The sequence below is a fragment of the Orycteropus afer genome, unplaced genomic scaffold (assembly GCF_000298275.1).
Source record: "Orycteropus afer afer isolate SDZICR_OR568_19922 unplaced genomic scaffold, OryAfe1.0 scaffold00117, whole genome shotgun sequence".
Classification (NCBI taxonomy): domain Eukaryota; kingdom Metazoa; phylum Chordata; class Mammalia; order Tubulidentata; family Orycteropodidae; genus Orycteropus; species Orycteropus afer.
Window position 1 is genome coordinate 1,663,841 of NW_006921704.1, and position 14,742 is coordinate 1,678,582.

Here is a 14,742-nt window from a genome sequence, read left to right on the forward strand (position 1 = left end):
GGGCAATCCTACTTCCGTAGTGATACTGCCTCGGAAACCCAAGGAGGGGTCGCTATGAGTCGGGCCGACTCAACGACACATAACAACAACAACAACAACTTGTTAAAATGTACTCCCTTCTTCTATTTATCCTTTCCCCAGATTCTCTCAGAGTTTGCATGGATCTAATTCCATGCTTAGTCTCAAATTAGTCTTCTTCCAATCTAGTATTTGATTGTTTAAGTCCAGGTTTTTACTGGCTTTAAGAGTCAGAACTGGGATTCTTGTGGAATGTTCCTTAAAGTTCTCCAAAATGCAGCCCCAGTTTAATTTACCACTCTCTTCACTTGTAGTAAAGGAGCTCTGGTGTTGCAGTGGGTAAGGCATTTGACTGCTACTAAGGTTGACAGTTCAAACCCACCAGCTGCTGTGTGGGAGCAAGATGAAGCAATCCGCTTCAGTGAAGATTTACAGTCTTTGAAACCCTATGGAGGTCACTATGAGTCAATCGATTTGATGGCAGTGGGTTTTTTTGGTTCACTTGTAGTAAGGAGCCATAGTGGTGCATTATTTAAGCAGCTGGGCTCCAGTTAACAGCTTGGTTGGGAGGAGGATATGACAGTCGGTTTCTACTCTGGACTGCAACTGGATTTGGGTTTTTTTTTTTGGTTCACTTGTAGTGGGTTTAAATGGAGGCTGCCAGAAAAGATATGTCCACATTGTAACTTCCAGAATGTGTCAATGTGATCTTGGAAAAAAGGCTTTTGCAGATGTAATTAAGGATCTCAAAATGAAATAATCCTTGCCTGTCTAGGTAGTTCCTATTCTTATTTTTTTTCCCTCAAGGCATAGTACACAAAAGTAAATGCTCAAGAAATGTCAGTTCAAAGGAAGGGACTTTGTATAAGCTAGTGAACACTTCAGCCACCATCAGAATTACCTCTATGAAGTACCTGATTGTGCAATCATGTTTTTGTATAACTCAGTGTTTTTCTGTTGTGAAGAAATTTCAGTTGTTAGCAGGTACTTGTTATACAAACTAAGATCTTTCTCACTGCTACTTGGAGGCCAAAATCGCTTTCTGTGATAGTTTTTCCCTGAACGAAACTGTTGGGCGTCAGTTGAAGTGCTTGTACTAAAAGCCACACTCCACCTCCTTTCCCTCCCCCCCCTTCATAAACCTTTTACCTCCTGGTCTTGGGTCTAGCCTTATGAAATAAATCCATTTCTTCTGGGTGACATTGTAGCAGGCTAAAAGCCTATAATTTCTCCAGCTGTTGCTCCCCTCCCCCTGACTTCATTATTCTGCCCACTTTAGTTTGGTCATGTTTGTCTTAAATAAAAATTTTAGGAAAATAAAACAAGTTGATTGGAATAAGTGTGAAGGAGAAAGAATTGAAGAGTATTAGGAAGATTGAAGGAGCTTGGAAAATAGGAACTTAAGAAAAGTAATATCTCTCTGTTTGGCAAATTGAATGCTTTGGATTTAAGGCATTATTCTTGGGAATTTCTGCCTTATGTATAACACCTTAACATAAAGAAAAAAAAAAATTCACATGTGGACTAATAAGCAACATCATTATAAAGGGAGAAAACAATGAAATTGACAAGGATTTCAGTTTACTTGGATCTATGATCAATGCTAGTGGAAGCAGCAGTTAAATAATTATGTATTGCATTGGGCAATACATTGTTGCGAAAGACCTCTTTGAAGTGTTAAAAAGCAAAGATGTCACTTTGAGGACTAAGGTGAACCTGATCAAAGTTATTATATTTTCACTTGCCTCATACTTATGTATAAGGTAGAAAATAGAGAAGAATTGATGCCTTTGAATTATTGTGTTGGCAGTAAGTGTCGAATATAACATGGGCTGCTAAAAGAACAAACAAATTTGTCTTGGAAGAAGTACAGCTAGAATGCTTCTTAGAAGTGAGGATGGCAAGACTTCATTTCATGTACTTTGGACATGTATGTTATCAGGAGGGACTAGTTGATGGGGGAGGACCTCATGCTTGGTAAAGTAGAGGATCAGTGAAAAAGAAGAAGACCTTTAACAAGATGGATTGACACAGTGGTTGCAACAGTGGATTCAAATGTAGCAGCGATTGTGAGGATGACACAGGACTGGGCAGTGTTTCAGTCTGTCACTATGAGTTGGGATCGTCTTGATGGCATTTAACAACATATATATATGGATACGTATTGCTTAATGTCTGTTTGGACAACGTCTGGCTGTGCATATACGTCCATGGGCTGATGCACCAGATACTTGTCTTGAGGTCAGAGCACCACTTCTGCCTGGTGCTATGAACAGCCTGGAACCCACCTAGTCTGTGGTGATGGAAGCCTAGGCCTAAATTCCTAACCCCTGTTGCCCTAGACTCCTGAGACTTGATGGGTCTAGTCCCCATGTTTTTCCCAACGTGGTTCTGTGTAGGGTGCTGATGGAAAGGTATGCACCCCAGGTGCCACCACCCAGGTTTGGGTACCCTTGGCCACCTTAGCCTGCATTATCTGCTCCCTGGGCAGGGTCTTATGGGTGAGCTAGTTTTCCCTGCAGCTGCATCAGCAGAGAAGGCTGCATCAGCCAGGCAAGACCCAGGTGAGAGCTTACCTGAGGTGTCGGCAGCACGAGCTGCCTTGGCAGTGTGCCTCACAGCAGTCCCTGGGTCACTGTGCCTGGGAGCTCTGCATATCATGGACATTAAATGAGGCCTACAGATATATACATGTACATCTGTGTCTCTTCTAGTTCAGCCTAAAAAATGAGTGGCTGTGCTGTCTTGAGCATGACCTTAAGATGGATACTGTGAAAGAAGTAAAAATTTATAAGATGTGCCCCATCCTCTCCCCATAGAAACTTACATTCTAGTAACAGTCGCTTAAAAAAGAAAAAAGAAAACACCACTTGCTATAGAATTGATTCCACCTCATGGTGGCCCATGTATTTCAGTGTAGTTTAGCTATAGTCTGTATTGTTTTGAACAGATGTGATAGTTAAGGTGTTGTCAACTTGGCTGGGCCGTGATTTTGAATGGCTTGGCAGCTGAATGTAGTTATTCCCTATCATCCATGATGAGATTGCATGTAGTATAATCACTTCCATGGTGCAATCTGATGTGAGCAGCTAATTAGTTGAAGGGAAGTTGCCTTCCAAGTGTAGACTGCTTCTAGTATATACAGAGAGGACCCTGCATTTGGTTCATTCTTCGTTTTCATTTCCTGGACTTGAACCAGTGGCCTGCCATCTTACCTTCTGACCTTGGGATTATTCCATTTTACCTACTGATCTTGGATTCATCAGTCTCAGCAGCCAGGAGCTGTGTGAATCAGCAGATTCCTGTCGCTTGCTCTAGTGGGCCTGGAAGGTAGAGTTGAACCCCATGGTTGAAGGGTTTCCACCCAGCCCCTTGGGCTGGTACTCTGAACTTCTACTTCCAGCCTAGTCTTTCCTTAGAGGTGGCATTCTGAATTTAGACTTCTGGCCTCCTCAACTGTGAAAGACTAAATTTTTGTTTGTTGAAGCCATCCATTTGTAGTATTTGTTATAGCAGCACTAGAAAACTAAGAGAACTATACAACTACAGTTCTCAGTATGGATTACACCTCAACATAAAAATCCTCACAGCTGGACCAGTAAGCAACATCACAATAGAGAAAAGCTCAAAGTTTTCAGGGGTTTCAGTATTACCTGAATCCACAATCAACATTCATAGAAGAAGCAGTCAGGAAATCAGATGCCATATTGCACTGGGAAAATCTGCTGCAAAAAACCTCTTTAAAGTGTTGAATAACAAAGATGTCACTTTGGAGACTAAGGTGCGCTTAACCCAAGCCATGGTATTTTCAGTTGCCTTATATGCATGTGAAAGCTGGACAATGAACAAGGAAGATTGAAGAATTGATGCCTTTGAATAGTGGTGTTGGTGAAGAATATGGAAAATACCATGGTCTGCCAGAAGAACAAAAAAAATCTGTCCTGGAAGAAGTGCAACCAGAATGCTCCTTGGAAGTAAGAATGGCCAGGTTTTGTCTCACATAGTTTGGTCATGTTTTTGATGTTGTTAGTTGCCGTTGAGTCATTTCCGACTCATAGCGACCCCATGCACAGCAGAACAAAACACCACCCAATCCCGTACCACCTCCATGATCCTTGCTATACTTGAGCCCATTGTTGCAGCCACGTGTCAATCCACCTTGTCGAAGGCCTTCCCCTCCTTCGTTGACCCTCTACCTTACCAAGCATGACATCCTTCTCCAGGGAATGGTCCCCTCTGACAACATGATCAAAGTAGGTGAGACAAAGTCTGGCCATCCTCACTTCCAAGGAGTATCTCGGCTTCACTTCCTCCAGGACAGATCTGTTAGTTCTTTTGGCAGTCCATGGTACCTTCAGCATTCTTCACCAGCACCATAACTCAAAAGCATCAACTCTTTTTCAGTCTTCTTTACTCATTGTCCAGCTCTCACATGTATACGAGGCAATTGTAAAATATCATGGCTTGTGTTAGGCACACCTTAGTCTGCAAGGAGACATCCTTGCTCCTCACCACTTGAAAGAGTTCCTTCTTCACAGCCGACCTGCCCAGTGCTACACATCGTCTAATGTCCTGACTACTGCTTCCATTGGCATCGATTGTAGAACCAAGCAACGTGAACTCTTTGACAACCTCCATCTTTTCTCATTTATCATGATGCTGCTTATTGGTCCAGTTGTGAGGATTTTTGTCTTCTTTATTTTGAGATGTAACCCATACTGCAGATTGTGTTCCTCAGTCTTCATCAGTAAGTGCCTCAAGTCATCCTCACTTTCAGCAAGCAAGGTTGTATCATCTGCGTATCTCATGAATGATTCTTCCTCCAATTCTGACGCCACATTTTTCTTCCTATAGTCCAGCTTCTTGGATTATTTGCTCAGCGTATAGATTGAATAAGTATAGGGAAAAGATACAACCCTGACACCCTCCCTTCCTGATTTTAAACCACACAGTGTCCCCTTGTTCCGTTCGAATGACAGCCTCCTGGTCAAGGTACAGGTTCCTCATGAGTACAATCAAGTGTTCAGGAATTCCCATTCTTCTCAATGTTATGCACAGTTTGTCATGATCCACACGTCAAATGCCTTTGCAAAGTCAATAAGGGACAAGTGAACATCTTTCTGGTATTCTTTGCCTTGAGCCAAAATCCATCTGACAGCAGCTATCCTTTGTTCCATGTCCTCTTCTGAATCCAGCTTGCACCTCTGGAAGTTCTTTGTCAATATACTGCTGCAACCAGTTTTGAATTATTTTCAGTAAGATCTTACTTGCGTGCGGTATTCTGCACAGTAATGTATCAGACAGTGTTTCTCTGCTCTTCATAAGGTTTTCCCTGGCCAATTATTTGAGAAGTGGATGGCCTCCTCCTTCATCCTAGTCTGTCTCAGTCTGCAAGCCGGGCTGATACCTGTGCAACAGGTGGACCCCACTGGGTTTGAAACACCAGTGGCACAGCCTCAAGACTCACAGCAACATGTACCATAGAAGGACAAACTGACAGACAAGTTTGTCTCCCTTAGCTGTTGGGAACCCCTCCAACCACCCTTACCTGGATCCTTGTGGCTAACTCCTCAATTTGTTCCAGTCCCCTTTGACTTTTCTGTCCTCTCCCTGCTTCCTGCCTCGCTGATTATGGGGGCTGGCCTGGGTTCCCTCTCATCACCTGGCTCCCTGCGGTTGACTCCTTGATCTGTTCCTATCCCCTTTGCCTTTTCTGTCCTCTCCCTAATTCCCACCTTGCTGCCTATTCTTAGGTCCCTGGAATCCAAATGAGAATGCTATCATTTTAAAATCCAAAATGGTTGCCACTTGTAAACATTAAAAATGGCTGTGCCCTCGGTCACTTTAAATATCCAAAATGGCCACCACTTATAAACATTAAAAATGGCTGCACCCTTGATAACTTTAAATATCCAAAATGGCCACCACTTGTAAGCATTCAAAATGGCTGCACCCTCAGTCACTTTAAATATCCAAAATGGCTTTCACTTGTAAACATTCAAAATGGCTACACCCTTGGTCACTTTAAATATCCAAAATGGCCACCGCTTATAAACATTCAAAATGGCTGCACCCTCGGCCACTTTAAATAATCAAAATGGCCCTTGTAAACATTCAAAATAGCTGCCACTTATAAACATTCAAAATGGCTGTGCCCTCAGTCACTTTAAATATACAAAATGGCTGCACCCTCTGGACAAACAAGAAGGTCAGCGAAAAAACAAGAAAACCTGCAATATCTGGGGATAGGGCAATAAGAGAAAAAAGGCAAAGAAGGAGAATAATGAAGAAAAAATGGGAAAAATGCAAAAAGAAAAACAAGGAATGGGGTTGACCACGAGAAAAAAGAAGAAAAAAATTTTGCAACCAGAAACAGGGAAAATAAAAAAGCTGAAAACTAGGACCTGGGAGGGGAATAATAATAAAAAGGACAAAAGTATTAATAATAGTAGTAGTTTTAAAACAGACAAAAGCAAGCAAACTAAAAACCAGAAAAAAGAAAGAGAAAAGAAATCAGGGGAGGGCAGGGCAGGGCACCCAGGCTCTGTCCAAGCACACAGAGTGGGATGGAGTTCCTGTGGGCCCGAAGGTGGGTGGGAGTAGGGAATGGCCGAACCTCCATTCACCAAGTGGGTGTGGGGTATAAGAGTAACAAGGGGACTATTGCACCTTTTTAGTCTTCCAGGTCCGAAGTGTCCTTGGGGCTACTCAGATATCTTCTGGAGGCTAGAAGTCTGAATTCCAGGCGCTGGCTCACGGGGAGGTTTCTCTCTCCATGTGTTTATAGAAGCTGGCCACAATGTTAGAGGGGCCCATTCTGTAGAGAAGTATGCATGCTTGGTAAAGTAGAGGATCAGCAAAGAAGGGGAGGACCCTTAATAAGATGGATTGACACTGCGTCTTCAGTGATGGGCTCAAGCATATCAAGGATTGTGAGGATGGTGCAGGACTGGGCAGTGTCTCGTGCTGTTGTGCATAGTGTTGCTATGAGTCATAGCTGACTTGATGGCACCTAACAAACATACTTGCACACTATATGAACATATCTGTAGCTTTTCAGTTATTTGAGTATTAAATGTTGCTCCCTACCTTTCTTAAGGTTTTGTACTATCCCTGTGCTTTCAAAGAGTTCCTGGTTAGTGCAAATGGTTAATGTGTTCACCAGCTAACCCAAAGTTTGGAGGTTTGAGTCTACCCAGAAGTGCCTTGGATGAAAGGTCTGGTGATCTGCTTCCAAAAAATCAGCCATTGAAACCCTATGAAGGACAGTTCTGTTCTGAACACATGGTGTGACCATGAGTCGGAATTGACTCAAAGGCAGCTAGTATATTTTTTAGGTCATGTTCTGTTTAGTGTTTTCCCATGATTTTCTCTGCTTTTAATAGCTTCTTCACACTCCTTGTTTTTTTGCTTTTGAGTTGGACACCATTAAAAGCAAAAGAGGGTTAGAAGTTACTTGTTTAAGAATCCTGTACTTGTCAGATTTAAGCTATTGGTGAGTTAAGAAGTTTTTCTCACCTCATTTCCCCCCTTTAATAACCATCTCAGACTTACAAGAATTAGTCACTGTGCATACATCTTGCATATTTTTGATACTTTTACATTAAACATTTAATTTACCAAAGCTAGGGAGAAAGATCAGGAGCCCTCGTGTATAGTGATTAAGTGCTGAAACGGTTTGAACCCACTGGCTACTCTGCAACAAAGATATGTCCGTTTTCTTCCGTAAAAACTACAGCTTTAGAAACCTATGGGACAGTTCTACTCTGTCCTGTAAAGTTGCATGAGTCAGAATTGGTGCAATGACAGTGGTTTCGGTCTTTAGTGAGAAAGATGAAGTAGATAATAACAAAGTGCCATCTCTTTGGTAGCTGGTTCCTTTTTAGTTTAGTTTACTTGTTTTAGGATTCTTGCACTTTGTTCTATATAAGACTAAATCTTTCATTTATTTCATTCTTTCTAAAAGATTTTAAATGGCCAGTGACCTACTGTACTATCCTAACTGCCTATTCTTTTTTTTTAAATTAAGATCTTTTATGTTTAAAATAATAAATCTTTTTACACACAAAAATCACTAAATAAAATAATTGGTAACATGACTTTAAGAATGTGTGTAAGACCAATTATTGTTTATGAAAAACAGTCTTTATTTTTTTTACATCTACCTTTATATAACATTCTCTATTGCCATTAAATTATACTTCTCAGTAGTGTTTCACATTGAGAAATAAAATAAATGACTCATCTATGGTTGTTGTTAATGATAAGAAGGAGCCAAAAACAATATTGCATGCAGTCTTTCTGACATGATCATATGCTTGACGTTTAGTTTAACTAGTTCTGGTAGTATAGTGCCTAAGGCACTAGACTGCTAACCAGAAGGCTAGTGGTTCAAACCCACTAACCACTCCTCGGAAGGAAAGTTGCACAATATACTTCCGTAGTGATACTGCCTTGGAAACCCAGGGAGGGGTTGCTATGAGTCAGGTCTGACTGGACGGCACATAACAGCAACAACAACAGTTCAAATAAGAATCATTAATTTGTTCTTTCTTTGCTTTATAGTATATGGAAATCAGTAATTTGACATTAGTGTTGGGAGATTTTTATTTTTCTATAAGTTATAATTTGGTTTTCAAGTATAGTTTGTAGTAGACCATAAATTGTTTTCATTTTCCTCTTTTGACTAATTTCCTTTATTTTTGTTTAAATAGTGAATTTATGGCAGAAGAAAGTAATGAGAAATTTTGGGAGTTTTTGGAAACTGTACGAGAATTAGCAATTTACAAGCAAACAGGTAGGTGATATGCATGTTTTAACTGTTAATATATGTAATATATATTGGATATGTTTATTTTTGCTGGTAGTGGTTGAGTGTGAATACTTAATTGGATTAGTAACTCTAAACATTAAATTTGAAAAGATGTTTTAATGGAAATTATCCCAACCATCCATTTCTAAAAGTCTAAGCCTTTAATTCTTTATTTTAAGAAAACCTATATAATTAGTAGTGACCAAGTAGATACAGAAAATTATTGAATTATAGTTATCTTTTTAACCTAGAGTCCCTTTAAACATACTGATACAGGTATGCATCACTGAAGGTCTGTTTTGGGGTGGGGGGCCAGGGTAGAAGGAAGACATCCATGGTCCTATAAGTTTTTTTTTTTCCCCCTATGGAAAGGAACTCTTCTTTTGTTTATTATTTCCCCCTAAAGGAGCTCTTGTGGCACAGTGCCTAAGGCATTTTACTGCTAACCAGGAGGTTGGCAGTTCAAGCCCAGCAGCCACTCTACAGAAGGCAGATGGGCCAATCTACTTCTGTAAAGATTAACTATGTTGGAAGCCAAGTGGGGTCCCTATGAGTTGGAATCGACTTGATAGCAGTGGGTTTGGTTTGCTTTTGGAATGGTTTTAAAGATCCCAAACCCAGACTCTTGTAGCACTGGACCTTGGTTGTGATACAGGCAGGTGAGGTGGAGGTCATGGCTTTGGGTGCCAGCTCTTGAACTTTGTCTAGCAAGCTAGTGGGGCTGGGCAGAGCTGTGCATGCTGCTTGCCCTCCCTGCTTGCTTCCTCTGCCTCTGTTCCTGCCACTGCACCCCATTCTCCAGCCTTTGCCAGCAGCTCCCATAGCAACAGCATCAGTAGCGATGAGGATGATCAGAAGTAGGCTCTTGTAATGTTTTAATAGAGTGTTTGCACAACATCCAAATCACATAATGCCTTGTTTCACAGAACATAGCGTGGCTGTCAAATGATGCATATCTGCATTACATTTTTATTGCCACAATACTTTCATACTCTTTTTTAAAAAGATTTTTTTTATTGTGCAAGTATACACAAGGCATTTGCTGATCCAACAGTTTCTACTGCACAATTCAATTACATTGATTACGCTCTTCATTTTGCACCATCCTTATCCCTATCTTTTTTCTAATTGTTCTACCACCATTAATGTAAATTCAGCACCTTGCAAACAAAAACACCACTTTTTCCTCTCCCTCCCATCCCTCGTAACAACTAACAAGCTTTGGTTTCTGTATATTTGCTTATTTCATATAAAAGAAGTATATAGTATTTATCCTTTTTGTGAGTGGCTTATTTTGCTTGACATAATATTTTCAAGGCTAATCCATGTTGTAACATGTATCACAACTTCATTTCTCTTTATGGCTGAATAATAGTCCATTGTATGTATGTACCATGTTTTATTTATTCATTCATCTGTTGATGAACACTTAGGTTGCTTCCTTCCACCTTTTGACGTTTGTGAAAAGTCCTGAAAAGAACATTGGTATACAGGTTACTGTTTGTGTTCCCGCTTTCAATTCTTTTGGGTATATACCTAGAATTGGGATTGCTAGGTCATATGGTAGTTCCATGTTGCGGTGTAGTAGATTACCTGGCATGGCTTTTCTAGCCATAAGTCTTTGTAAACTCTGTGGTGGAATTTGCTATGAGCAACTAAGGAGCTCCTGATTGTAAAAGTTATCCACCTGGGGTATTTCTGTTGGGCAAAACACAAAGCAATGTTCTGGGAGGTTCCTGCTCTCTCTCAGGTGCTTAGAATTCTGATGTTAAGATTGGTTAGTTTGGCCACTCTGCCAGGCTCAAAAGGAGGCCTCCTAGAGGCAGAAGTCTCTTTCTGACTGCTGGTTGAGGAAGATGTGCTGCTGAAAGAGACATGCACTCCTGAAAGAGACACGCACTGCTGGGAAAGAGATCCAAGAGACATGCAGTGCTGAGTGAGACACTGAGGGACACTCACTGTTGGGAGAGAGACTGAGAGAGACTGTTAGGAGAGAGACTGTGGGCTAGGAGAGAGACTGAGCGTTTTTCCTGATCTTGAATTGTAGCCTGGTGCTTCCCTAATAAATCCCGTAATCGGAGTTCTGGTGGCCACTGCAGTGAATTATTGAACCCAGGAGAGAGGTGGTGGGTGCTTTGGGAGGAACGGTTGGTGAAAGGGCTGGAGGGAGGCAGCATGTCTGGCCTTGCAGTAATAGGCCTTGGGCTATTTATGGTGATTCTGTCTTCCTCTTGTGTGATTAGAGGAGGTCAGAAGATGTGGCCTCCCTGCCCTTTTGGCACATGTCCAACTTTTTGAAGAACCACCAAATTATTTTCTGCAGTGGCTGTACCATTTTGAATTTCTACCAGCAATGGCTGAAGGTTCTAATTTCTCCATGTCCTTTCTAACACTTTTGTTTTCTGTTTTTTTTTTGATCATTGCCATTCTAATGGGGGGGGAGGGAGGTGGCATCTCATTGTGGTTTTGTTTGTATCTCCCCAAATGCAAATGAAGGAGCCCTGGAGGCACAGTCATTAAAACACACAGCTGTTAAGCAAAAGGTTGGCAGTTTGCACCCATCAGCCACTCCATGGAAGAAAGAAGTGGTAGTGTGCTTCGGAAAGATTAACAGCCTTGGAAACCTTGTGAGGGCAGTTCTACTCTGTCCTGTAGGGTAAGTATGAGTCAGAATTGACTTGATAGCAGTGGTTTCGTTTTGGGTTTGGAAAGGATGATGATGTTGCACATCTTTTCATGTATTTACTAGCTGTTTGAATATCCTTTTGATGAACTGTTGAAGTCTTATGCCCATTTTTTGATTGGGTTATTTATCTTTTTTTGTTGAGTTGTAGGAATCCCCCCCCCCCAATTTATTTTGGATATTAGACCCTTATCAGATAAATGGTTCCCCAAAATTTTCTTTCTTCACTGTAAAATCCTTTGATGAACAAAAGTATTTAATTTCTATGAGGTCCTAGTTACCTAATTTCTCTTTTGCTGCTCATATTTTTGTTGTCAAACATGATAATCCATTGTTAAATACTGTATCTTGCAGGCATACCCCTATATTTTCTCCTAAGAATTTTTTTTTTCTTTTTATTGTGATTTAGGTGAAAGCTTATAGAGCAAATTAGTTTCCCATTCAATTGTTTGTATATAAAGTGTTCAGTGACATAGGATGCATTTTCCCCAATGTGGCAGCGGTCTCTCCCCATTTCTGCCTTGGGTTCTTGTTTTCTTTTGTCTGAATTTTCAGGACCTTCCTACCTTCTCATCTTTGCTTTTGAGCAAATGTCCTTTTGATCTTGTATAAAGGATAGTTCTAAAGAACACATTCCTCTTGGGTGTTAGTGTTTATTTTATGGGCCTTTCTATTGTTTGGCTGAACGGTGGTCACCACGAACGGCTTCAATTCCAGGTCAGAAGGATGTCTTAGTAGTCTCAGGGGTTCCTTAAGTTTCTGTCAGCCTAGTAAGTCTGGTCTTTTTTGTGAATTTAGTTTATTCTACATTTATATCCCACTCTGTCTGGGATCCTCTGTTGTGATTCTAGTATGAGTGGTGGGTGGTATTAGCTGGGTGTCATTTAGTTCTTCTGGTCTTAGGGTTGTATAGGCTGTGGTTTATGTAGTCCATTAGTCCCTTTGGACTAATTGCTCCCTTGGTCTTTGGTTTTCTTCACTCTGCTTTGCTCTGGATAGGATAGTTGTATCTTAGATGACTGCTCATGATCTTTTAAGACTCTAGTTGCAGCTCACCATAGGATGAGGATGCAGAACATTGTCTTTACAAACACTGTTGTGTTAGTTGACATAGATGTCCCCTAAGTCTATGGTCCTTTGCCTCAAACCTAAGAACTTTGTCCTGTGAGTTGCTTAGTTGTGTCTAAGAAGTTTCTAGGACTGTGCCCCTTCTGTGTTCTATTGTCTATACATGCAGCATGTATATAATTACATATATAGAAGTATCCACAACCACACCTATATTTGCGGTTGGATGTGCTGCCTTATACCCTCCCACATGTCTTTAGCATATCTATCTACCTATGCATCTACTTTTAAATTATTGTTTAATACTATTTAAAAAAAAAAGTACCATTGATTTTATTCAGAATTTTTGTTTCAGATCTAGCACCTCAAGTGTAAATTCATCTCAGACTTACCTCAAGTGTAAATTCATCTCAGACTTTTATACTGCCATTAATGACAATGAAAGTAAGTTATGTAAGACTTATATTGTCATTAAGAACAATAAGTAAATTCACCTCAGATTTTTATACTGTCATTAATAATGGAAAATCCAAATGACTCATTTGCACCATAATTTCACAAAGAGGAAATATGCAGACATTTTCAACTCCCATGGGTAAGAAACATGCTGAAGTATAAGAAGATAGGACAAAATTTCATTTCTAATTTCTGATTCTGCTGAGATGGCTGAAGAAAGGCAAGGAAAAGTCAAATTCTTGAATTTGATGCCGTTTTGGTGATGGACTCCACGTTGACCAAAACTCGACTGACGTATTTAACTTCTTTTTTCTTTTTAAATTTTTAATCAACTTTATTGAGATATAATTTCCATGAAGTAAAATTCATACATTTTTTTTAGGGTATAGCAATGAGTTATGACAACGTATACCCCCATGTAACCATGACTCCAGGCAAAATATAGAATATTTACATCAAAATATAGAATATTTACATCACTCCAGAATGTTCCCTAGAAAACTGTGCAGTGTGTCCATTCACCTACCCCAGCAACGATTTATGAAATTTTTCTCTTTATTTCTTATTGGAGAATCTCACATAATATGAAGTATTTTATGTTTAAATTATTTACACATAATTTTCTTGAAATTCATATATGTTGTTGTATTGATCAGTAGTGTTAATACTGTTGTTGCAGGATCATCTATATTTTAGTAATTACCATAGTTGCCCCTTATTTTTGCATTCTTCTCAGTGTTGTCCTTTGTCTTGATCATGTTGTGCTGACTTCCCTCATGCTTTATTTCCTTATCCTTCACTATTATTAACACATATCTTCTGTCTGTTTAGTAATTTTTCCTCTCATCCCTGGTAACCATCAAAGAATGTCCCCCTTCCCCCCAGTATCTAAACATTTTCTTCTTCTTCTTTTTTTTAAACGAATAGTAATCTCATACAATATTTGACCTTTGTGATTGACTTACTTCACTCAGCATGATGTCCCTTAAATTCATCCATGTTGTGAGATGTTTCACTAATTTCTCATTATTCTTTATCATCATACAATATTCCACAGTGTATCCATTCATCCATTGATGGCCATTTAGGTTGCTCCATCTTTTTTGCTATAGTAATCTGCAGTGGAAGGGGTTGTGGATATGTCTGTCTCATGGCTCTTATTTTTTAGGGTATGTATTTAGCAGTGGGATTGCATGATCATGTGATGTATATATTTTTTAAATTTTATTGTGACTTGGGTGAAAGTTCACAGAACAGATTCACTTTCCATACAGTAGTTCACGCATACTTTGTCTCGTCACATTGACTGTAATCTCCCACAATGCAACAGCTTGCCTCCTCATGTGGTATTTTTATTGTTATTTATTTATTTAAATTTTCATTGTGATTTGGGTGAAAGTTTACAGAGCAAATTCACTTTCCATACAGCAGCTCACATACACTGGTTGCATTGTGGGAAACTGCAGTCAATGTCATAGCTCCCCTCCCATTTCCTCCCCATAGTTACCTCTTCCCTGTGTCCTTCCGTCTCATACATTCCTCTCACCTGAGCTATCTCCCTGTACATACACAGCCCTTTATTCTCCCATGATTGATCTCTGCAAGGAGCGTATCCACCTAATGTAAATGTTCAGCTCATATGCCTGTCTTTTGTTTGGCTGGAAGCCACAGGAGTGGGTTCAATTCCAGACCTGAAGGGCAGCTA

At 40.1% G+C, this 14,742-nt stretch overlaps 1 protein-coding gene across 1 annotated transcript in view; it reads left to right on the forward strand.

The window, feature by feature from the left end:
- Positions 1–14,742, forward strand: part of UGGT2 (UDP-glucose glycoprotein glucosyltransferase 2) — a 601,530-nt gene that overhangs the window by 1,353 nt on the left and 585,435 nt on the right. Inside the window, exon 2 of the mRNA XM_007944010.2 lies at positions 8,733–8,815. Within this exon, the coding sequence (XP_007942201.1) occupies positions 8,733–8,815 (83 nt within the window). The remainder of the gene's footprint in view (positions 1–8,732; positions 8,816–14,742) is intronic.